Raw genomic sequence first — 24,890 nt, forward strand, 5'->3', positions numbered from 1 at the left:
CGCGAACACGCGAAATGTCATCAAGACTTCAAATGGGTATATCGTATCATTCTCTACCACTGCGTTTTGAATTCGAAACCTTTCGCAGATAAACTAACGAACTTATTCACTAAACCAGTCAGCAAACGAATGGAATGGAACGAATAATTTAATTGCCATGGGATTTTTTAAATGACTCGTGCGTCAATTTGAATTCTCGATTACCGAAATTACATTAAATTCCCTGACATGTGCACTTCCAAAAATTTATCTCAAAGTGAAATTGAGCGCGAAACGTCTTAATGATATGAATTTCGTTGATTCGCGCTTTCAATTTTTCCGCCTTTGCTATTTCAATAACAGACAAAGGGAAAATTAAAGTTCATTCGATGAAAAATTGATACCGATAATACTTTCAACTTTTCCAGTGGAGTACGACCGGTGGTTGCGAATTGATCGGTTTTGGAATCATGCCATGTCATCGGGTTTGATTCTACGTCGCGGATGAAACCTCGCGATTGCTAGGTATTTCGTGAATTATCATTTCCACCAATTTCCAATCCAAATTCAATAGGTGGATGTTTGGTATCTGCAAACCGCAGAATTTCCGGCTTTATATTTATCCGTCCGTGCCTTTGGAAACGAAATTGATCGATTTTTTGTCAATAGGAATTGATGCCCCGATGTCCCAGAATAATTACCGGCATAACTCATCCTCAATTATTTTCTCAAATATCAAATTGCCCACAACATTAAAAAATAATCTAACAAATGGAAATTGTTCAAGACCTCTGCAATGTCTTGTTCTAGTCTAAAATAATTTTTTCGGTATAACTATCTGAATTGTTTATTACGTTTTTTATGATTTATTAGTATTAGTTATTTTTTATTATTTATTTATTTTGTTTATTATTTTTTTTCGGTATAACTATCTGAATTGTTTATTACCTTTTTTAATGTCACGTCTCCAGAATAAATAGTTCGTGAAAAAATTATTATTTCCAAAACGTTTCTGAAATAAAATAATTTATCAGCGTAGAGTGGGTCGACCTGAGAGAATCATTTGTGTATTTCATGGTTTCACAGTAATTTCACAAAACCAACGAAAATTTCCCTCTAATATCCGATAAATTATCTCCATTACCTCCACTCATACAATACACAACCCCCTCACAACACGGAAAGTGCATTCGGAATAACGAGATTTTCGTTAATTCGAAAACTTGAGCCCAGACAAAATTCTCCCCACTGTTATTCAACGGGAAACATACGATAGTAGAAAGGAGCATGATATTCCAGAAGTTTGTAAATTCGGCATAGCCCCCAGTCCATTTATCCAAATTTGCAGCAATTAAATTGCAAGACGCGTCATTATCACGTAATAATTTCCCAGTGTCTCCGACCTTTTCCCCACATCACAACCTGATCAACACATGCCACCAAAAATAAAAAATAGAATCATGAAAAATCAGACACCGAACGCCAAACAAATAAATAAAAAACATTAAATACCCCCGAATATTGAAAAAAAAAAATGGTAGGGGTTGGAGGAGGGAAATTGTAGTATCCATTGGAAAGTTTATTCGCCCCATTATCGGGTTTCTCGAATGGGTAAAAAAGTATGAATAACGGTTTATACCAGATGGTGGACATGAGGCAGACCAAGTGGTCAGGAATTGGCGTTCGCATGTATGTGTTTATCGTGAAATAAAAAGGATGAAAGTATAAGGGTATACAGTCGGGTGAGGTGGACAGCAAGTTTAATACCTGTAGGAGAGCCGGTCTGTTGCCCTGTGTTTTCACCGGTGTTATTTGACAGTCTTGCGCGTACTCGGGGGTTTTCGAAGGGTTTTAACCGCCTGGTGGCTGCCGCTCTGGAGTTCAGTCGACGGCGCGCCTTCCACCATACAGCACGTACAAATCGTAAACTCCATCGTAAACCCCCGGGTGGCTCGCTCGTCCTTTCTATGGGCCAACGTGGTTACCTTTATCGAGGTGAGTGTTTGTTTACAATCCAAACATACATCAAAAAATATATCGCGATCTAGAATTGGCGGATGTTAGAATTTTTCCGCAAGATCTACTTGTGACATGTACATATTTTTTTCGAGAGATTATTTATTATCTTTTCGATTGAACCAGTTGTCGAGGGTATTCATTCGGTTCTGGTAATAGCAATTGTATTGATTATGTAATTGTATTGAATGATCATGTGGGATAGGTTTTTAGATAAAATCCACTGATTATTGTTTATTTTGTTTGGATAGCGAATTCTGTTGGGGGAAAACGTTGTGGAATTTTTTAATACTGATCATTGTTGATCGAGTTTATTCAAGGGATAACCAATGGGCATCCTCGAGAGCAATATGATTATCGTTCAGTTCACGTCGAGATCATCTGGAGGAATGAGATTTTTATGGAAATTTGTACTTCTCTTAAGTGAATCTTCGGGGGAACGGGGAAATGTCGATACTATATGTTTTTATCTTTTTGCATCGGATCTTTCGCGTAACTGAGGGAATATTTTTTCTCCCTGTAAGGCCAGGATGTAGTATTTCCTTCGGAAATGATAGAGGATGAAACTGGAAATCATGAGTGAAGGATTGATTTTTTTTTTAATTGCGAAAGACCTTCAGGCTGAGGTGAGATGAGGAATTTAAGAGGAACCGGTTTTCTCGGATGCGATGGGTTGAAGATTTTTCATGATATTTTGCTGGCGGGGATTAAAGGAAATGTCCCGCTAACTGGACCCGCCATCTCAGATGCTGAATTCACAAATAAATCATCACAACAGTTAATGGAAGCAAAAAACAATTTCTTCGTGCCCGTCAGATCGTAGCCTTGACCAGACTATGGAATTTAAAAAAATCTATAAAATATCCAAAAATTTCAATTCAATTTTCAAGTTCCGTTTATGAACTGATTAATAAAAAAATGATCGGATAAAAAAATTTGGATTGTAACATTCCATAAATAATTGAAAAAAAAATTTGAATAAAAAGCAATTAATGATTTTCCATCATATCGTGGCATTCGTTTTATCCGCATCATAGAATTTCCCCGGATTTTTATTCTCCCGAATATTGATATTTTCTCTTCCAAATCGCTGAAATATTTTTTACCTCTGAATATCGAATGGCTGGAGGCATGAAAGCATGGGGAATGCCATCATGTGGAGTCGATATGACGTACCTATGTCGGCACTCTTGTGCAATCAACCAACAACTAATAACTCCCAGGGATCCATATATCGGTTATTGACAATTGCATCTGAATACCCTTTTCATCTATTTGCCCTCCGCATTTCATCATTTCCATTTGTATTAATTGTACATTAAAAAATGGCCAATGAGATCGCTATTCTTTTTGTAAAATTCATCACGTGACAATTTTCGTAATTATATTATCCAAATGGGTGCGAATGGTGGTAGCGAACAGAATTCCCTTCAATAGTGTACATTCGTTTTAATTAAAACGAGAGGATCGTATACATGAGGTCAATGTTCTCTCCCTCTCTCATCGCGCGAAGTGCTGGTGAAATTGGAGAAAAATATTTGAAGTTTTAATTAAATTCAGTGTCCTCATCGTCTGCTAACGTTTTTAGATGTACAAGGGGAGTTTTTTGACAAGTCACGATGAGAAGATGTGGAGGACCTTGTAGAACACATCTTGAAGAGATTGGGTGGGGGTGGAGAGCGGAAGAAGTTGAGGTGCTCGAGTTCAGATCAAATTCTCAACTTTTTTTCGGACGTGTCAGGGATTGAGGGAAGTTCTATCCCGTCGTCTTTACGTATCTTCACACCAGAATTCCGTTATAGTTGCACATATCAATTTATGTTTTCGCGTATCTTTCAGTTGTCCCACTCTATTATACCCCCGGGCTCCAAGATGTAAACAATTCATTGTTTCATCCGCGGACGAATTGAATTCCGTGTGAAAAATAGAATCGAAGAATAAATTTCTCGTGTATTCGTATTCGTGATTGAAGGAATGATATCAAGAGATTTCAAAATCCAATTTATCGCATGTACAGATTTTTTTTTTCAATGCCGCTCAATTTTTTATTTTTTAGGATTTTAACCGAGAGGAACAATTGGATAAAAGTTTTAAAAGGTTGAATAAAAAATTCTGGAAAATTTGGGTAACTGAAAGTCGCACTGTGAATTGGAGTAATATCGCAATAAAGATTTCACTTCGATATTATATTATAAAAATTATAATAGCTCGTTAAATAAATATTCTACGCTATTTTCCGTGAATTTTATTGTTTTATACAAATTATCTTCACGTTTAATAAATTGATTGCCGATTCGGGCGGGGAAATTCACGGTTTTTCTCGCATGTTTTACCCGATATTGGGTAACAATAATTGACGAATCACTTCCGCTCGACGGTTACATGAATTGTTTGGTTATTTTTGTCCAACTTTTTCCTGCACTTTCATGCAGCTCATTCTATAGTCTCCAGCATTAAAAGCGTTTTGCGAGTGATTTGTCGAACGTTCACTGAAGAAAGAAAATCAATTGCATCGGAAAATTGGTTACCACCAAAAACTACAGTATCCTCCCATTCTTCGACTAGTAATTTTCATTCCTCGGAGATGAGCGCCGATTAAACCCATAACTTCAGTATTATACCCCAGAGGATCCCCCCAAGATGTAAATTTCAATTGATATGATCGAAGCTAGATGTATCCAAGTTATCGTTACATATTCCGTCCCTCGTTCTCTCCCTTGTTCCACCCCTGACATTCACCACGAGATCTAGAGTGGAAAAAAGAGATGAGGAGAGAGCAAGTCCTTCTGCACTCAACTCGGAACTTCATCATTGGAAAAGCTGCGTGGGTCACCGGTGAAACGGCCAACTTTTTCCATTAACCCGGACGGGACATGGTCCAGGGATCTTTGGTGCCAGATAGCTCTCCATTGGCCAAGGATAATCCTGAAGCTCCACCAAGCGTGTGAGTAAACACGTCACATTGAGATTGCATCCAAGGAATTAAGGTCATGCACATCATTTCGTGAAAATCGCCACGATTCCTAAAATTCCCGAAAATGCAGTTTGATACGAAATTGATTTTAAAAAAATAATCTGTCTGCAATTAATTCCATGCAAAACACCAGAAGATTTTGAATTCCCAACGCGTAACTCTTTTTTTCTCTTGGTACTCGAGATTCCATTCTCTTCATTGAAATTCTAAAATGTTTTAGCTATCGCGATAAAATCCGAGTATCCCTGGAATGTGAGAAGGCATTGTTTGAGCCACTTAATAATTTCAAGGTAAACCCGTATCCAATAAATTGCATTTTCCATCCTAAAGTATTCCCCAACCCTCGGAACGGTAGTTTTAAGCCTGGGAGATCACCGGGGGATTCAAAACCAGCAGTAACATTCATTTTCCACGACTAAATTGCCACGAGCGAAGTCAGGGTATGTAACAGCTCCAATTTCCACCATACCATCGCCCACATGCACCTTGAAAAACAAAATTTGTCGACTTACCTCTTTACGTTCCTCCATTCGCTCTGGATTCAGCCGTAAACTCCTGGATCCATAAATTTCTAGATAGAACTAGCGGAGGTTTTCATCTTCCACTTTGCCGTCTCTCATTCTCCAGTCAATGACGCGTGTTTGAATTTTTTATGGCGGCCATAAGCACCAGTACAGAGAGACCATCAGTACGTTTAATAATACAGTATCATATTTATAATTATTCATTCGAAAGAGAAAATCGAGAAAACCTTGCTGCGAAGTTATACGGTTTTTTAATTATTTGAAGTTGAATTCAATTTTAATCGAATCAGTCCGTCAGTTCTAATGCTCAATGATCAAGAGAAAGGATTTAACTGTAAATGTAGAACTATTGTGTCCCCTCTCCTTTCTCTTTTTTATGGTATGTTGTAATTTCAGGATCTACGTAGAGTAATTTTTATTATCATGTACATAATTCACTTGTATTCACTTGTATTCTACAATTTATTCCAAATTCTAGTGCTGAAACTTACATTGAATGTGATTTCTGTTTTTTTTTTCGTGCTATCATTCTGAACAGTTGACGTGTACCCGCCCCTATCGTGCGACCCTCTTAAATATTTGCCAATTGTCAATCTCCATCATGACAAACCCAGATCCAACTGCAAGCTGTGATGTTCAAATGGCTGAACATTTCGGACTTTTAAATAAATAGTCACGGTCGAAATGCCGAGATAGACTGTACATATTTTATTTGAGCTGTAAGTAACAAAAATAGTCACTCCGATTGGCCTTCACTGCAAGGTGATTGAAAAAAAAAACCTGATAAAAATGATGGACATGCGCATACAGGTTTAACCGAGATTTCTAAAATAAATTTGCACTTTTCCTCTATCACGATATCTCCTGAAACAATTGGCGCAATATCGACTAAAACATTTTGGCAGTTAAACAAAATGATTCAAAAAATTGGCGGATAGGCTTTAAGATAAAAAAAAAGAGCGCAAAAAATAGAGTATTCTTCAATATTTTTTATACATCGTAAAGATTACATTATCATAACATTTAAATATAAAAAATAATTGTCTTCTGAATTTCTCTCGAATGTAAAAATCATGGCGATGAACACTTGCACATTTTTCAAGATTTCGCAAGAACAGAAAGTAATTGGTTTTAGGAAAAATGATGGATCTTAAAAAAATTATAGTAATGAATACTACTGAGAGCATTTTTAAGAGCGAAATGCTCCCGAATATTTTGTGATGACCACTAATTGGAAAAAAAAAATTATTTCCTCCAACACGCATCGTAAAATTCGCATTGTCATACTATTTAAAAATAAAAACACTGTCCGTCCGATTTTCCCAAGAATTTCAAGTTATTGAAATAACCACATCAGTATGTCCTCATTCCATCAAAAATTTGCGTAATAAAATCGTAAACACAATCACAGGCGATGAAATAAACATAACAATTGGTGACAATGAGGGCCATCAGTCTTTGCATTCCCAAAATCGTACGTAATAAGCACCATCGCGTAAATCAAACAACCGATAAGATAAAGAGCACCGATATCATTTCTTAAGCACTGTGGATAGTACCGCGTTGTAACTCGATTCTCCCAGAACCTCAAGACATAAACCCATCAATGTACATGTCCATCTCCTCAGACCCTCATAAATCAGCTGTCCACGTCGAAATAAAAAAACCTACGTGATTATTGAGAATTCTTCAGCTTATCCTGACTATCACCATTAATCTTCTCAGCCTCCTTAGCCATCGGTTTAAGTGCAACATCATAAGTATCATCGTTTTTCTTTCTCCCGAGACAAGTCGTAAAGCAAGTATCACCAACACCAAACTTCTCGCCATCCTCGAGACTCTCGGGCATAGGTTGTCCGGCTGTTTCCGGTAAATAAAGAGACAGAAATCCTGATATCAGAGCAATAACACCAAAAATAACTGCTGGTACTTTTGGATCGAGTGAGTCCAAGAGCAGCAGCATCGGTGTTAGTGCACCACTCAATCGACAGCACATGGAGCCAATGCCTAACGCTGTATTCCTCAGTACTGTTGGGAACAATTCGGCAGTGTAATTGTAGATAACGGCAAATGAAATGGCTATGCAAGCCTTCCCTACAAGTACAATTGTGGCAGCAGCTGTGACGAAGGCGGGCAGATCCTTAATTAGTGTCGCAACAATACAACAGGTGCCACCAATAAGCATGAATGAACTGACGAGAGATCTTCTCCCAAGACGATCCATAGTAACGCAAGTGAATATATAACTCGGAAACTCGACAATTCCACTGAGAGCTAAACTGATATAAGGATTACCCATCAGAGCTCCACTACTCAACGACAGTCCATAATAAACAATTGAATTGGCGAACCAATTGAGACAGACGTTCAGTGTTTTTTTTCGAAGATTTGGGGTTTTCAACAGATCTACAGCGCTGTAACTGCCGGCGGAATCCCTCGACGCCTGTTTCGCTCGATTCTTCGATACGTATTTAGCAACATCCAAGACCGTTTGATCGCCATTGATCTTCAATGCCTTCTGAACAATATCCACTGCTTGTTTTCCCCGTCCCTGCGCCCACAACCACCTGGGGGACTCGTCCATCAGCCACCAGTGGCCAATCAGAAGTGCAGAGTGTGCGCCATAAACTATTTGTAACCACATGCGATCCTTAATTAAGGCCCCCCAGAAGGCTACAATCACAAAACCACACGCGAATGCCAGTTGGAACATCAACCCACACACAGTCCTCTTAGATGGACCGACGAGCTCCATGGTTAATACAAAACCGGTGATGTAGGCGCCAGCAGAACCGAAGATTCCGTACAAGAATCGCATGATTAAGAAGGCCGAGTATTCGGGTATCAGAGCGACAAGCATCCCCAGTATCAGTTGATTCGTTGCTGAGATACAGAAGATGACCTTTCTACCGTACTTATCAGCGAGAGTTCCTAGTGTCACAGCCCCGAAGAACACTCCCAGCATGTACGAGGATTGTGCTAACGCACCTTTCCATCTCCTCGAGCAAACCAAGTTCCACTCAATTGCCCTCGAGGACTTGTAGTAAGTGGTATCGTACACCCACTCATCGCAGTCCCTCGTGTTATTATCAATGTCCTTGTAGTGACAAGAGTCCAGGATAACCGAGATATTTCCAAATGCAGTTTCATTGGTGTACAGCTTGCGTGGACCTGGCACAGTCTCCCAAGTCACATTACCACCCAATTCCTCCCTTAAACCTGGAACAACACACTTGTGTCCTGGTACAGCAGCAACTGTCAACAACGTCAACATGTGCAATCCAGCTGTCAATCCTGCCAGAACGTGCAACGAGTACTGCCATGCCTGGTATTTTCCAAATTCACCAAGATGCGACATCAACTCCTCCAAATCTGTGTCAACACTCGCCATCGTGAATTTATTTTAATCTCAACGCGGATGAATGAATTCCACTTGATTCGCTGGACTATCAGTGACTGATGCCAGTGGGCCTGAGCCGATTGTCTCGCACTGATCGTACCTCTACACTCTTCAACAGCTCACTGGATAACTGGGTTAGTAACCTCGCCTTCCAACAAACGTCGGGGGAATGACGTGTGTTCTCCTCCTGAGTTGGATTGGAGTGAGAGTGGAGACGCTCTAGCTGTGACTTTTTTTTTTTCAAAAACTCACTTCACATTCGGCCTTCTACGATTATTTATCCCACTCCGTGGATTTTCTCGCTCGCTTCGGCAGCTGCTGCAAGCCTTTCGCCCTCAAGTATTTCTATTTTCTCATTTGGCCGTTGAAGCTGTTGGCTACCACCCGTCTTTACGTAGAGTATGGTTTATCGTTAATAATTTCTTGATGCTTTGGTGGTGGGATACAAGCTTGGCGGTTTATCGAAGTCACATGGTTGGGGGTCGAGGGGACGCTGACCTCATGCTGCATAGATCGTCTGGAATTTAACAGTCAAGTTTCTATTTTAATCGCCCCTTTTTTTGGTAGTTTTCACTTTGATCGGAATTTACTAGCGATCAAAGGTCTTGTTGGATGAATGGGTCTGCGGCATTAAGTGCTTTCAATTTGGCAAAATTGAATGAATGAATGCGGTGTTTACCAGCGGGTTATGCGGAATGGGCACTAGGTAGTCATCAAGTATTTAACGGGAATGAATATGAGTATTTAATACCGAGTTGTTTACTCACGGAGTTTTATGCGCAGTGGATCTCGGGGATTTGCTGCACACGGGGGGATATTTTTTTTTCATCGGGTTATTAGCATTTTTAATTCGCGGGTAGTTGTATTCACGGGTTATTCTAATTTTTTCCCGACGCTTGTACCACGAAAATTGGAATTGGCTTGAATTTTTGAGACGATGTATTCTAGAATTAAAAATACCAGGCCGCTCAGAACACTCACTAATGTGTAAATATTGCTCAACGTGAAAACGTAATGTTTGAGATTACAATTTATGTGGGCGGATAAATAAGTTTGTCCTCGCAGCCAGAAAATGTGAAAAATTATTCCTCAAAATTGGGAAAAAGAAATGAGAAATTAATCTTTAAAAATCTGGCAACTTTATGACGGAACATCTAGATGAAATTACCGATAAATAATTATTAGTATCAATCGCTCCAGTAATAACACACTGATTTGTGTTAATCCCACATTTTAGTTTTTATTGCTTGGAAAATTCAACGTATTAGTGTGGAGTGAGATAACATTTCTTATCACTCTTTCCCTCTCTCTCATTTCCCCTGACAGCGGTCGATGCTCTTGAAGGGTTTCGAGTTATGCGTAAAGTACAAGGCCAATCGGTGGTTTATTACTTCAGGGACACTTGTACACTGATACAATCACTATTAAATTCTCTTGTTACGGTTTGACAAAAGCTACTGGTATTCCAAGTGGTCTTTACACATGTTCCGCCATTGTCCTCTTATCTGTCATCGTCTTCTGCCATACCACATGATCCCGTTATTGCACGTGAAAAAATTTGATTAAAATAATGTCCGCACATTCTCCACATTGATTAATCGAATTTCCAGGAAAAGAGAATTTTTTAGATTATGGAACTGAATCGACAGGTTCGTCATGGGTCTTGAATTATTAATTATTTATAATTAATTCTTCGAGTATGACGATTTCCATATGATTTCAAAGGGCTTATGGCTTTTTATTATTACCAATGCTGAAAAAGTAGCCGCATAAATTGGCGACGAGTACTCGACTCTGACAAATGCGATAAAATAATCAATACCAGAATTATCAGTGAAACACACGTGACACTTCATTAAATTCACATCTCCCTGTATTGATCTTTCAACTACCGATAACGAATGTTCCCCAGGTTAAACGCCAATCTCATCTCTCTCGGTTATCGAAACTTTTTCAATTACATTTCCAATTGTATCCCCCCTGAGACTATAAAAATCGCTGGAATCATCCGCTGTAAATAAAAAATAAATCGACACGATTTCAGATGATAAAAACCCCTCGAAATACCGATAGATTGTGTGTAAAAGCGGTGATGGGGTGTATCACCGGGATTATTTCTCGATCGTTCAGCTAATGTTCATTACACGCTCTAGTTTGCATTAACCGAGTTAATGGATTATCTCCCCGAAATTCTGTGGATAGATATTTACGTTAATAAATTTATCAAGAGGTATTTTTTTTTTCTGAGAATAAAGTTAATTAGTGATGCACGAGAGGTGGTTTCAGTTGTCGATAACAGATTTTCCGGGAATTGAGGAAAGTCGGAGGAAAATTAAAAACGTGAACTATGTAACTGTTGTACTCACATTGTTAACTAGAAGAGAGACCAGAGACAACTGACAGCTGTAAATTGTCATGCAGCCAAGTACATGCGCTCGCTTCGGAATAAATTAAAAATCTTGAGCAAGAACCGAACATTTATGCAATTATCTGGAATCAAATGAATAACAAATCAATTATTAATCTCGTCGGGTAAATTGAAATTGTGTCATCGCACGGTGTCTTGTTTATTCTTTTAATTGAGTGTGGGACGTTTGTAGGCCAATAACAGGGACTTAAATGATTTATTGATCAACATTTTTCAACAGCACGTGGCTTTTTTTAATTATTCAGAATAATTACAAGATTTAAAGAAAAATTACCAGCACGCAGTCACTCCAATAAAATATGAATTTCCACGCTGAAATGTTGGGTTCATTCCAAAAATTTTGTACTCGTGTTTGTTTCATTGTTGATCACTTGACTTGTACTCCAGAATTATCATGTCTTCATCAACATAACAATTGAAAAACAATCTAAGAATAACCAGCAGTGTATTTTTTGGATAGAATAATTTTTTCAAACACTAACATGATCATTATAATTCCCCGTACTTCTAAAGCCTTTTCGCGATGCGAATTGATTTGAAAAAATTTATCGGCTTTAAATTAGCATTGAATTTTTAAATTAACATTCCCTTGACATTAAAAGAACGTTTCGAGCATGACTAAAATGTGTCTATATTTTTTATTTAAAACGATTTGATTGTCGAAATAAATCGAACATGATTATCACTCCCTCTCTCTACGATTCTGACACAAATAAAGAATTTAAGTCGCCACAGAGTCCGTTCACTCGTAAACAAATCAATTATTTTTAATTTAGATAGTTTCGTCACTGATCGCGTCACCGAAAAATACCCTCTAAAAACAGTATCCAAACACTCGAATAAAATTCAAAGGAGTTAGAGTTATTTTCATCAGATAGCAATGTGCTCTTTTTTCAACAAAAAACTCGAGGGCAAAATTCCACTATCAAAGGAATAAGGAAATCCGCTCCAAGTCGTATGAAAACCGTTGCTTTTTAATGGGGTAAGGTTCGCATTGAAATATCACCAGAGCCGTCCATTACCGTAATCATTAAAGCATTTCGGTATTTTTCAACTCAATCAGGATTATTACGAGCCATCTGCATATTTCGAGGAAAATCTCACGGTATAAACTGCCCTCGGGATGGAAAGAATCCGGAAGGAATCCGGTTCTCGTCGTGTGTAAAGATTGGCTTTGAATTTTTTACATATTTTATCCTGTTTATGTTTACAAGATATTCTCCAAGGAGGCGCCCTGGAGGTATTGGATCCGAGGTAATCTGCAGGTGTCGTTGGGAGATATCCGACGGTCATTTCTCGCTGGGAATTTTACGATAAATTTGAATGCAGTTCGATCTTTAGTGCGAATCGTAAATAAGTCAAACCTTGACAGTCTAGTTGAGACGATTTTTTCTTTTTTATCTATTCTGCAAGCACAGGGCTGGCAAACCGTTAGGTGCAAGCTCCTTATTTTTATCACACCGGTGAAGAGTCTATTTACTTCCTAACGGGCAATTATGAAGCCCAGGGGAGGAACAAATGGAGTTGAATTATCAAGGCAACTTGCTGGGGTGAAAAAATTCTCATTTGCCGAAGGAGAGCATTTGCTGGGAGTTTATATGTAACAGTAGTCGGCTGATTAATCGGGGGAATTTTAATGCGGGCCTTTCACCTTTTAGTTTTTGGGTTCGATGAACTGGTGGCCGATAGAGGACGAGGGAATGCTAAATGATCATTATAATGTAACGAGGAAATACTTGTCGGTGATAAACGCGGGATGGGGGTAGACTAATCCTCTTGTGGAATTTTCCGCGCGTGTGTTGTCAGGTTTTTCTACTTTCCGGGGATTTACAGAAATTACGGTTTTGTGGAAATATGAAATATGAGGTCTTAAAATAATTTTCATCTCTTCGTATTTATAGATGAAACAATATGAAGCAAGTAAAAAAAATTGTTTACTTTCTGATGAAAGTAAATTGATAAAAATTCTCGTTGAGATAGAAAATAAATTTGACATGACCTCATGAAGTGATTAAACTTAAAAATAAATTATCGTTACCTTATAAACGAGGAGGGAGTAGTTTTTCCTTGTTTTTGGAATCGTTGAAACTTGAAAAAAGTGGGCAAAATAGCAGAAAGTCTTGGGTTGAGATTAATGACTCCCCTAAATGGTATCATAAATTCTATCTCAGGGGGAGTTGACATCACGTGCAGCCAAAATTTTCACGAGAATAAATTAAAAACCAGGGCATCCTGAGCATTCCACTCGTCACCACGTGTTAACAGTTAAACACACCCCACGAGGATGAAAATTCCGCATGGATTTTCCGGTGCCTGTGCACCACGCTCATTGCACTGAATAATAAAAGCACGATGTTAAAAAAAAAAAGATCGAGTGAAAATTCAAACCGAAGAATATTCACTGCCGCGTGCAGCGTGATTTTACAGCGGCGTTTGCATGGCCAAGTGGTAGCGAAAGATTGGATTTTTAACGAGAAAAAATCGTATCCAGGGTAAAGGGTGAGTTTGAAGAGAGGGTGAGAGTGCCACCCAGTGAATGATCCAATATGCTTAAGTGGATTCCCGATCGACCCACCCTTTCCACAAAGCAAACGTCCAGTACAGCTGGCCCTCTCCACCCCGTCCATCACTTCCCTGAACTTTCTGATCCCAGCTCGGCTAAAAAATAAACCCCCCATCACCCCCTCGAGTTGAAAACAAAAAAATAAAAAGAAGATGCACTCGATTCGAGATTATCGACCCACCTCATTCGCTTCCTCATCTGAGTGTTTAACTTTTTTTCTCAACTCTCTTCCGCCGTTCCAGGGATGTAAAAAAAAAAAATTCTCCATAGCCGGAAGAAACAGCTCCGAGTTTTAATGAACCTGATAAACTTTATTAATTAAATTCTGGAAATTAATTATGTGCTGAATCGAGACCGGTAAAAATGACAATATTTTGTTTGTTGGGGAGTTGTTCGTACGGTGAATGGGGAATTACGGTTTTTGTGCCAGTGTTGCAACTGCCAATGGCACTTGTTACATTGATTGCACGATTTACTTTTACGAGCGTTCCGACGTATACGCCAAGGTAGTGGAGCATGTGGGGTGAGAATGGAGCCATCCAAGTGGATAATGACAATTCCACTCAGCCGACACTTCATCAATCCTTGGAAAATCCAGGAAAACATTGAGGAAAGATTGGAGAATTGGAAATTTCTTGGAATACGGGTTTTAGAGGAGCAATTACTTGGGATTAATGATTGAGGAAGACTGCGAGATCGATTTTCTGCCAATTAATCGGTCTCGGGTAAAAAATATTAATTAATTCTCAATGGCCCCTAGACAACCGTTACACTAACAAATATCACAAATAGTTTTTTACTTTCAGTTATTTACGTAAAAATTCACTACGAATATTATATATTGAATTGAATATTTCATTTCATTCGTGTTCTATCTCTGGAATGATTGAAAATAAACCGTCACGTTGGCAATTTTTTACTCAATTTAAAATTCACAGTTAAAATTCCAGTGATTTAAATTTTAGATGAAGTCTAAAAGAAAGATTGAATGACAATCAGTCCCGCACAAACTGAAACCACGTTTTTTTCCTTGTGTGCACTTCATCTGACGATTACATTCACCTCCGGATACCTTCCAGCGCAGAAAGTCTCCACCTCAGTATTGAAGTTGATAACGTAGTAATTCACTCTTAAAACTCGGGAGTATTCCATGCTGGAGTAAAATCTCATGTACACCATTAGTGGAAGTGAGGGAAAGAGTGGTGGGATCTATATAATTTTCTGTAGAGTATCAGAGAAACGAGGGAAGCCTCTGGTCTGCTGAGAATCTCCATAGAGCTGTACTTACCTACTGGCATTCCACGGGTACATCCGCACTAGGCAGAAAGCACCTCCGGGGAGACACCATGTACCCGGTTGGATATAGTTGCAGCACCCGATGGTGGATGATGGTATATCCTGTTCTTGTAAGGGTACACCACAATGGGGTAATCCAAGCTGTCTCTTGCAGTTCCGCGCACAGAGAGGGATATAAAGGGAAACGACAGGGAGATAGGGGGTCGAGGGGGTGAACGGGCTTAGAGAGGAATGGGGAGGTGATCCACCTATTGAGATCGAATGACACGTCTCTTCCGAATTTCCAAGACACTCTGTCATTTCGGATCACCAGTGAATTTTTACAAAATTCAAAAATACAGCCCCACGGGAAAATTTTTTTTTTTAATATTACATTAACACATAAATTAGCTCAATTAAAAAAATACTGTGTAATTATTTTCAAACTTTGTCAATTTTTGGCAAATTTTTATTATTATTTTTTGATATTATATCATAGAATTGGAAGAATATATGGAATTGGGCAAGTGTGGGGAAAAATAGGATATTTGTGAAGACTAGTTCAGAGATACTAGTTGCGGATCATTTATTACCGTTTTGATGGAAATTAAATTGAAATTGTTCTCTTCCTGAGGCGAGTGCATGCGATTATCCCCGACATATGACGCTCTTGATATCAAAGGCCCTTGAAATTTCATCCAAACATTCCCATCACAATTCATCGTTACGTTTGCCAGGCACGTGTCGTCAATTTTACAAGTGGAAGAATCTCCACGGTGATCGCGTGACTCCAACTCCACCGGTGGAACACGATATCTTTTATTAAAACCGCCAGTTGAACCCGCGTTCAGTCTCACAATTTAATCTTCATTTCACCGAAAATTCATCGCTCTGTACAGGTACCCAGATGCCATCACCCTGCGGAAAAGAAAATGCAACATCAAGGCTATTACCCCTATTTCGTAGAAATTTTGAGAAAATCACAGAGAACCGTGAGTTGCAGTTCAATCACTAGATGATTATTTCCATAAAAATTCTCACGACCCGAACAATTCAGGTAGATATACCTGATATTCCAGGAAAACTGCTTTCTGAAATTTCCAAACTTGAATACAATGAGTCGCCCAAAAATACAATTTTTTCTCATAATGCAGTAAAAAACTCTGGCAACTAAAATCCCCAACTCAACTCCATTATTATTCCCCCAACGCACAATGAAATAAACCATAGAAATATGAACGTGAGAGATGTAGAATATTTAACAATGAGGCATCAGTGGGAATGAGAAAGATGAGTATTCAGCGTTGCGTTAAATTGTCGACCGTGAAACGTACAGAAGAACCTAAATGAGTACCAACGCCACTCGACATAGCCACGAAGACAAAGGGGGAAAAAAAAATGCATTCAAAAGAGAGAGAGATAAAAATGAGAATGCCCTTATGGGATTCCATTTTTCCAACTTGTCTAGGAATAATTAAATTTCGAGTGGCTCGTCGAAACTGCACTTTCCGCGGGTGAAAAGAGTTGGCAACCCCCTCCTCCCCCACCACATCCCCGTGCAACAGAAAGATTTTCTCAACCCTCTAAAAAGTGCAAAAGAACTCTAGACTTCATCGAGGTAAGGGATGCAAATTTAAGACGCCACTGTGTCGTCGACGGTCTGACGACCTGTCGAGGCGCATGCACTTTCGGTCTATTAGATATTCAAAGACACCAGCGGTTGTACCGAGAGGAAGCCCTCGGATGGGGTGGAGGAAATAACGACTGTGGGAGGGAAAAGGCAAGACACATTGCCAGTGACGTTCATTGAATTTAACTCCAAAGCAAGTGGCAAGTTCTCCGCATCCACTTCTTCGTGACTGGGGCAAAATGTGTCGATTGTTTTACAGACTCGCATAGTTGCATGCACAAATTGTTGGTGAAAATAGTTAAACGATGACACAGAGCGAGCACAAGTCTTCGCCACTTCAATGATATCATGAGACTTGCCGTTGAAGTCATCGGTTATTAATGGTGGAGGATGTGATTAATTGGATACTCGAGTTGTGATTCAGAACTGTTGTGGAGTTCAGGTAATTGAAAGAATTTATTTCAATTATGATGTCACGGTCAATTCGTGAAGATTGATTTTGTTGGGTTGTTATTTGGGGAAGTTATTTTATGATAATCGTAATTTTACTGATAATTGGTACATTGTTCACTGAAACAATTATCGTCGCCTCAAGAGCGTCTCTTTCACTGGTGAATCTCTTCCAACCCTCTCGTCCTCCTTGAAACCCTCACATGTTCATTGTGCGTTTGTGTACGATGGGCATCGATTTCACTGGTAGTTCTCTTGTTTGCACACATCCGAGACGTACGTGCTTCCCATCGAAGTGAGTATTATATATTCGGGTGAGTGAACATTTCAAACGGAGGCGTCGAGTGAAAGTTATTCGATGTACGTGTGATGCTCTTGAAATTCTCCACCCAGAACCCCATTCGTAACATCAAATAGACGAACTTCCGTCAACCTCCCGGTCATTTTGCCCTAGTACATCAATTGAGTTTTATCCCCAAAAATTTATTTATTAGTAAAGACTGCCCCTGATTCGAAAATCCAAAGCTGCAAAATTGCTACTGAAAAAAAATTGCTATCACTCCTAGTTTCGGAGATATGACTCTGGCAAAGTTGTGAAATTCAAAAACATGAATTACCAGAATTACCAGTACCTAGCCTCGTAATTACCATTTCAATAATACCATTATAATTTCTTATGTAACATAATAAAATTGACTTTCACTCCACTTTTTTTAAATAATAACATATAATAGTATTGATAAAATATTAGTAGTGCGGATGGGACGAGCGACATTTGATATATTCCGGATATTCAATGGCGAAGACGCTGGCACCTGGTTATTAGATACCGGAAAAAATGGATAAGAGGTGTAGATGGGAGAGGGTGGGAGAGGGTGGGAAGGAGTGGGAGAGGGTGGGAAGGAGTGGGAGAGGGTGGGAGGGGGAGATATGGGGTGGGATAGGCTGGGAGGGGGCGATATGGGGTGGGAGAGGGTGGGAGGGGGAGGTATGGGGACGTATGGGGAGGCTGGTGTGATGCCGAAGTAACGTGCATGTCTGTACTCCGGGAGGTGTCTGAGTGTCACAGTTCTGCCGCAACCGTACGACTGAGTGGAGGTGTTGGCGCCGTAACTGTACTTCGATACTTTTCCCAATACTTAACCGTTTTTCAATCCCTATGGGTTTTACCGGATAAAGAAACAATATTGATAGCGCTGGGGTGATAAAATTGGGACTGTTGGTACCGGCCTTGGCGGAGTGTTGTGAGTTTAATTGAAATAGTTAACGAAATGGTCAATGTGTCCGGCGACACGGATTTCAAATAATTGCTCGGCTAGTTGAATTGGGAATCAGTGGAGAATTGTTGGTTTATTGTTAGGGCTTATGGGAGGCATTCATCAGGGCTTTCATGGGAAATCTGTTGCTTCGATTTGGCGGATTTAATCACTTGGATCTAGAATTATTTCTCTTTCTTTGTGGCGAGGGGACTCGATAAATTGTGTGAAATGTCATCGGTTTTTAGATTTTATGAGAGTTTCAAGTATTTTTATCCGAGGCGATTATTACTGACGGTGTACTCAGGAGAGGCTTGCTTACTGTATCCCGCCATAAATAAATTCATACTGGTATTACCTGTCGAAGCGTTGCCAATGCCTCATTAAACCAATTAATCGAGCCAGTGTTGTTGTTTTTCTGCTCTCTGGAAAATCGATTTTCGTGATTTTCAGTGTCGATTCCCGATTTCTAAAACCTTGATGGATTTTTCGATGTTATTGAGAGGCAAAAATCCGAAAATTAGCAATTGACATATTCGAATACAGAGTATTTAATTTCTGAGTGAAGAATATTAATTCTTCAATAATTACCATATGGTGATCACTGGAATATTCTTCCCGCATTCGATCATAAATTTGAAAATTATTTCCTCGTGCCACTTTGTACCATCCTGTTATTAGAACAAGTGCGAGACTTTAAGACGAGTTGGCGATAGTTCTACGCTATATCCTCTACACTGGATTCACTTTAATTACGCGTTCCAAGATTAGTTGATTCAATAGTTACAGCTGGTGTGTGAGAAGAAAAAAATCTAGATAGAAGCCAACACATTAACCGGCGCGTGCTGCGGTTTTTACGTTGTACAGAGCACATTGACATCAGTCCTTGACACAATCCTTCAGAGTGTACTCGCTAATTTCGCGAAACAAGATATTATTTGCCGAATAATTCTCTCATTTTATTGATTTTTAATATTCATGGGGAGCGCAAGAGGAAAAGAAAGGAAATATTTTTGTCTCGAACAGTCTTGAATATTTTCGCAATGAAATATTTATTAGAAGATAATCCATCAGAGGAATAATTTGTCAAGCTATTTTAATTCAAGGCCATACGAATTTGAATATTTTTCGTCATTTTAATATTTCACCAGGTTTCCGCATGATATGACACAATCCCGTGAGGTGTTGGCTATGATGGACGCGCACACCACGACATTTGGTCGTAAACGTGGCTGCACAATCTCAAGATGCGGTGCATTTTTATTGGGTTCACTATTCCTTCTCGGGATAGTGGCCACTGGACTACTCGTTTATCATTTTGCACCGTGTCTTGATGGTAGAGCAGGAAGGAGTATGAATGGGTTTGAGGGCAGTGCACTGCTCAAATCGGCACACTCATTCGCAACAGCTGGGACCAATAAAAACAGAATTGATGTCAGATTACCAAGATCAGTTGTGCCTGATTCCTACGATATAAAATTGATGCCATTCATTTGGGAGGGGAATTTTACCTTCAATGGAGAGGTGAGTTGAATTATATCAATTATTCCGAACACACTGAGAACATGTGTTTTATCAACTTTTTTTGCCATAACAATTGTAACTTGTCAATTGCAAAATTCTAACGTTTTTCTGGAGGAAATAATTGAAAAGGAATTATCAAGAGGTGTTTCCAGAAAATGATGAGATTATCCGCGAGAAGACGCGCATTTTTCGTGACTAATCAGCTTCGACAATTATCTATCAATTTTTTATATCCATGTTTACTAATTTGTCACGAACAACATCGAATGCAGATGAGTTTTTTATTCCGAGAAAATTCTTTTTACATTCAATTTTTTATCCTCTTGAGAGATTAACTAGTTTGTAAAAAAATAATGTTTTTTAAATATTAATCATTCAAGAGAAACCAATTACCCACATTGTTGTCCGAAATTTCAACTGTCCGAGATTTCTCGAGGTTCTAGGAACTCATAATCATTTACGAGAAAACGATGAACTGCAATCCTTCGTTGCATTGAAACTCAATGACTCATCCTCAAGTTTCTATTCTCATCTTGCAGGTGACGATACGTGTAAACGTCACGAAAGACACGAAGAACATAACTCTCCACGCAGTGGACATGAAGATCCTCCAAAAGGAGACAACCCTGAAGGAAGTCTACGCGAACAGTACCATAACAAAATGGTTCAAGATATTGGACCAGACGAATGACACTGCCCGAGAATTCTACATCCTGAAAACCGGTGAATTCCTCAAAGCGGGTAAACAATACGTGATAGGCTTGAAATTTATCGGCTATCTCAACGATTACCTCCAAGGATTCTACCGCAGTTCCTACACAGTCGGCAATCAAACGAGGTATTACAATCCATTTTGAGGAGGAAAAATCATAAAACTCGGCAATTACCATTATTCATCATCCTTTGAAAACAACTTTCTCAGCCTTCACCTACATGTAGAATAATTTAATGTTATGAAATATTAATCACTAGTCCTCAACCCTTTTACGCTCCATTAACCTCCAGAAGCTATATTTTCTCTGAATGAAGAGTAGACGAGGGTGGATGGGGTGGGCGGGTGGATGGGACGGGGTGTTTTCATGCATCTCGAGGGATTTTCACCTCAAAGTAATCCTTACCGCGTTACCATCAAAGTAATGTCCCAGTAGAGAAAGGGTAACATGTGTACAGGATGCGTTTCGTGTTTGCTATAAAGTTTTTGGTGGTTTATGCATTATAGATGGATAGCGACGACGCAGTTTCAAGCGACTGATGCACGACGCGCCTTTCCTTGCTTCGATGAGCCAGCACTCAAGGCCAAATTTCAAATCAGCATTGCTAGACCAACTAATATGACGTCTATATCTAATATGCCGCGACGGGGTGAATCAGAACCAGCGTAAGTACATAAATTGGAGGAATTTTGGCGGATGATTAATTTCACGGCAAGGATTTTTAATCCACCGATATTTAACAAAGTTACGAAATTCCATTTATCTTAATTTACCACTTCATGATTTTTTATTGCGGATACTAAAGAAATAGAAGTTTTTCTGAGAAGACGAACGTTAAACTTGAATCATGAAGCGGTTGTTGCGAATGATAGGAATTGAAATGGAGTGGCGAAAAAGTCGGAGGTTATTTCTATTCTGAAAGACTCACGAATAATGAGTCTTAACAGTAGTCAATGTTTAGTCAACTTTTCAAACAATTTGTTCCAAAAGTTTCAATTAACTAGAACTGAAGACAGACCACTTCAATTAACGAGTCTTGGAACGGTTTGATTAAAATCTTGGATGGAAATGAAAACCCATTTACTGGTAGAATCACTTGAAATTGTTCTTGTGATTTTAGCAAGGAAATGCCAACGTACGTTTGGGACCACTACGAGCGCTCTGTTCCGATGTCAACTTATCTCGTTGCATTCATCGTTTCCGACTTCGATGTACTCAAGTCTTCAACCAGTAATTTCGGTGTTTGGGCGCGTCAAGAAGCTATTAACCAGTCTCACTACAGCCTAGACATTGGTCCAAGAATTCTTAAATATTACGAGGATTACTTTCAGATTAAGTTTCCACTGCCGAAGATCGACATGGTGGCACTGCCCGACTTTTCCGCTGGTGCTATGGAGAATTGGGGATTAATAACTTATCGAGAAACAGCAATGCTCTTTCAAGAGGGTGTCTCAACAAAAAGTAGCCAGCAGCGTGTTGCCACTGTTGTTGCTCATGAATTAGCGCATCAGTGGTTCGGTAATTTGGTAACACCAAGTTGGTGGACTGATCTGTGGTTAAACGAGGGTTTCGCAAGTTATGTTGAGTACATTGGTATGGACTCGGTGGAACCTGAATGGAAAGTCCTTGAGCAGTTCATCATTCATGAATTGCAGAATGTTTTCACTCTCGATGCTCTCGCCTCGTCGCATCCTATTTCCATTGAAGTGGGACATCCTGATGAAATCGGTGAAATCTTCGACAGAATTTCCTATGGAAAGGGTGCATCGATTATCCGAATGATGGATCATTTTCTAACGACTAAAGTATTCAAGCAAGGATTGACGAATTATCTGAACGCCAAAGCGTATCAAAGTGCTGAGCAGAATGATCTCTGGCAGGCATTAACAAAACAAGCGCACACAGACAAAGTTCTACCGAGTGATGTTTCGATAAAGCAGATTATGGATACGTGGACGCTCCAAACTGGTTTCCCAGTGGTTACGATAATCAGGAATTATAAAACCGGTGGAGCTCTGCTTTCGCAAGATCGTTTTATGATTCAGAATAACACAGCAGACGTCCCTGGATTCGACGCCGTGTGGTGGGTACCAATAACTTACACAACGGAAGCGTTAAAAAATTTTGATAAAACTCAGCCGTCCCATTGGATGAGAGCTGAGAAATCTCTGACTCTTGATGATCTTGGGGCAGCTTCCAATCAGTGGGTAATCTTCAATATTCAGGAGACCGGGTATTACAGAGTCAATTACGACAAAACTAATTGGCAAATGATTATAAAGCAATTGAATAATGAAAACTTCAAAGATATTCCGACGATAAATCGAGGACAACTGGTTGATGACGCCTTGAACTTGGCCCGTGCTGGTAGATTGGATTACACAACGGCCTTGGACGTGACTTCATACCTCGCCCACGAGACCGAATATATTCCCTGGAAGTCCGCATTAACGGCTATGGGCTACTTGGATAATATACTCACCAAGTACCAAGGATATGATCGCTTTAGGGTTTACGTTCTGAAAATTCTTGACAATGTTTACCGAGAAATAGGATTCAAAGATAGTCCCGGTGATCCTCAACTCACTGTATTCACACGTATCGATGTTCTCACTTGGGCATGCACATTTGGTCATGATGACTGTGTTAGAAATGCCGTTGTACAATTCCAGAGCTGGCGTAATTCACCGAGCCCAGACAGGGACAATCCCATCTCACCAAACTTGAAGAGCGTTGTTTACTGCACAGCTATTCGCACGGGAGGACAGGCAGAATGGGATTTCGCATGGGAGAGATATCTTAAGACAAATGTTGGCTCTGAGAAGGATCTCCTGTTATATGCACTTGGTTGTACGAGAGAACCTTGGATCTTGAGTCGTTATCTCGAATGGGCAACAACTGAGAACAGCGGAATTAGGAAACAAGACACTCCACGTGTTTTTGGTGCTGTTGCCAATAATCCTATTGGTCAACCGCTTGTTTTTAGTTTCTTACGGAATTATTGGTCGAAACTCAGAAAATAGTGAGTTTTGCGCTTTTTATTATCTCAATTATTTCGCGGAGAATTGTTTACTTCTTGTTCTTGAATTAACCATTTATTTTATTTTTCAGCACGGGCGCTTCTCTTTTGGCTATTAATAGCATTGTCAAAGCGGCGACCAAGAAAATCAGTACGAAATATGAACTTAAAGACGTGAGTTATTTTTAATCTTACATTATCTTTGTTTTTCATTTCCTTTCTTTCTCAACTAATTTTTTGGGACTCAAAAAAATATTTTTGATCTCGACTGCAAACAACAGGTGATCGCTCTAAATTTTATGCAACAAAAATATTCGTCCAAAATTTTTAAAGTGGAGATATTACGATAGAAATGGATTATGATTGAATTTGTAATACATTATGGAGATTTTTATTGTTTCAGTTGCTGGAGTTTGCACAAGAACATAGTGAGGAATTGGGAAGTGCAACACGAGCTGTTCAACAGTCAGTTGAACACGCCGAAGCCAACATTCGGTGGTTGGATCGTAATTACAAAACAATTAAAGACTGGCTCCTGAGAAATACAGCGTGAATGAATGTGGTAACAAATAAAATTGAATTGAGCCATTGAATTTTTATCAAAAGAAGGGATGAAGTCTAGCATATCTTGTTGACTCGACCTTTGATATGTTTTAATGAGAAGTCACAGACAAACTGGTGTCTAATGCTCGTGAAAGATCAAACTGAATGTTTTTCCTTTTGTATCTACCTGTAAATATCATGTTAAGAGCATTCTAAATGTAAGTATTTAAATTGTTGTCAGAGTGGGTTTATATCCCTGACTTGTTCGAGTACGAATTGTAAGTTTTCAATCTTAGTGTTTTTAAAATCAATCTAATTTTTGAAAAATATTTGTGAATCTCATATTGATAATGTCACTCAAAATACCGCACAAAGTCGGATTTTTACAAACTGATATCTTTATTGCCATTAATATTCCTCTGTTCCACAGATTTTACAACATCGAACATTTAGTGAAGTCATTTCTTAAGTCAAAACTATTTTAATCCATATAATACTCTTTTATTGCATTGAAAAACCGAAGAAATGTTATTCCATATATTTTTTTCATACAACAATATCCTAAGAGATGTTGATCTTCCAGTAATAAAATTGTG

At 39.1% G+C, this 24,890-nt stretch overlaps 2 protein-coding genes across 4 annotated transcripts; one reads left to right on the forward strand and one right to left on the reverse strand.

Moving 5' to 3' along the window:
- The first annotated feature begins 1,849 nt into the window (after positions 1–1,849).
- superdeath (Suppressor of ER stress-induced death) lies at positions 1,850–24,885 on the forward strand. Of its 2 annotated transcripts, none has more exons than XM_011305854.1 (7): positions 1,850–1,974; positions 19,647–20,019; positions 20,559–20,857; positions 21,239–21,397; positions 21,853–23,754; positions 23,844–23,925; positions 24,155–24,885. In XM_011305854.1, exons 2-7 carry the CDS (start codon positions 19,660–19,662, stop codon positions 24,302–24,304), a joined length of 2,952 nt encoding a protein of 983 aa, XP_011304156.1. In that variant the 5' UTR covers positions 1,850–1,974; positions 19,647–19,659; the 3' UTR covers positions 24,305–24,885. The 2 variants fall into 2 exon arrangements, with proteins under 2 accessions (XP_011304156.1, XP_011304155.1); XM_011305853.1 differs by lacking the exon at positions 1,850–1,974 and adding an exon at positions 18,275–18,483 and having other exon boundaries at positions 24,155–24,884.
- LOC105267185 (organic cation transporter protein) lies at positions 6,463–13,751 on the reverse strand. 2 transcript variants are annotated; one of them, XM_011305855.1, is made up of 3 exons: positions 13,360–13,751; positions 11,260–11,383; positions 6,463–9,410 (listed from the first exon to the last, which is right to left on the reverse strand). In XM_011305855.1, the coding sequence occupies exon 3, from the start codon at positions 8,882–8,884 to the stop codon at positions 7,169–7,171; it is 1,716 nt and encodes a 571-aa protein (XP_011304157.1). In that variant the 5' UTR covers positions 8,885–9,410; positions 11,260–11,383; positions 13,360–13,751; the 3' UTR covers positions 6,463–7,168. The 2 variants fall into 2 exon arrangements, with proteins under 2 accessions (XP_011304157.1, XP_011304158.1); XM_011305856.1 differs by lacking the exons at positions 11,260–11,383; positions 13,360–13,751 and adding an exon at positions 9,661–9,739.
- Positions 24,886–24,890: the final 5 nt, after the last annotated feature.

Source organism: Fopius arisanus, unplaced genomic scaffold, assembly GCF_000806365.1.
Source record: "Fopius arisanus strain USDA-PBARC FA_bdor unplaced genomic scaffold, ASM80636v1 scaffold00045, whole genome shotgun sequence".
Taxonomy (NCBI): Eukaryota; Metazoa; Arthropoda; class Insecta; order Hymenoptera; family Braconidae; genus Fopius; species Fopius arisanus.

Bases quoted from the DNA above. Each gene is read 5' to 3' on its own strand.
- LOC105267185 (XM_011305855.1), bottom strand. From the start codon at position 8,884: ATGGCGAGTGTTGACACAGATTTGGAGGAGTTGATGTCGCATCTTGGT.
- superdeath (XM_011305854.1), top strand. From the start codon at position 19,660: ATGACACAATCCCGTGAGGTGTTGGCTATGATGGACGCGCACACCACG. The intron at 23,755-23,843 runs GTGAGTTTTGCG...TTTATTTTTCAG, and splicing joins TGGTCGAAACTCAGAAAATA to CACGGGCGCTTCTCTTTTGG. The intron at 23,926-24,154 runs GTGAGTTATTTT...TTATTGTTTCAG, and splicing joins CGAAATATGAACTTAAAGAC to TTGCTGGAGTTTGCACAAGA.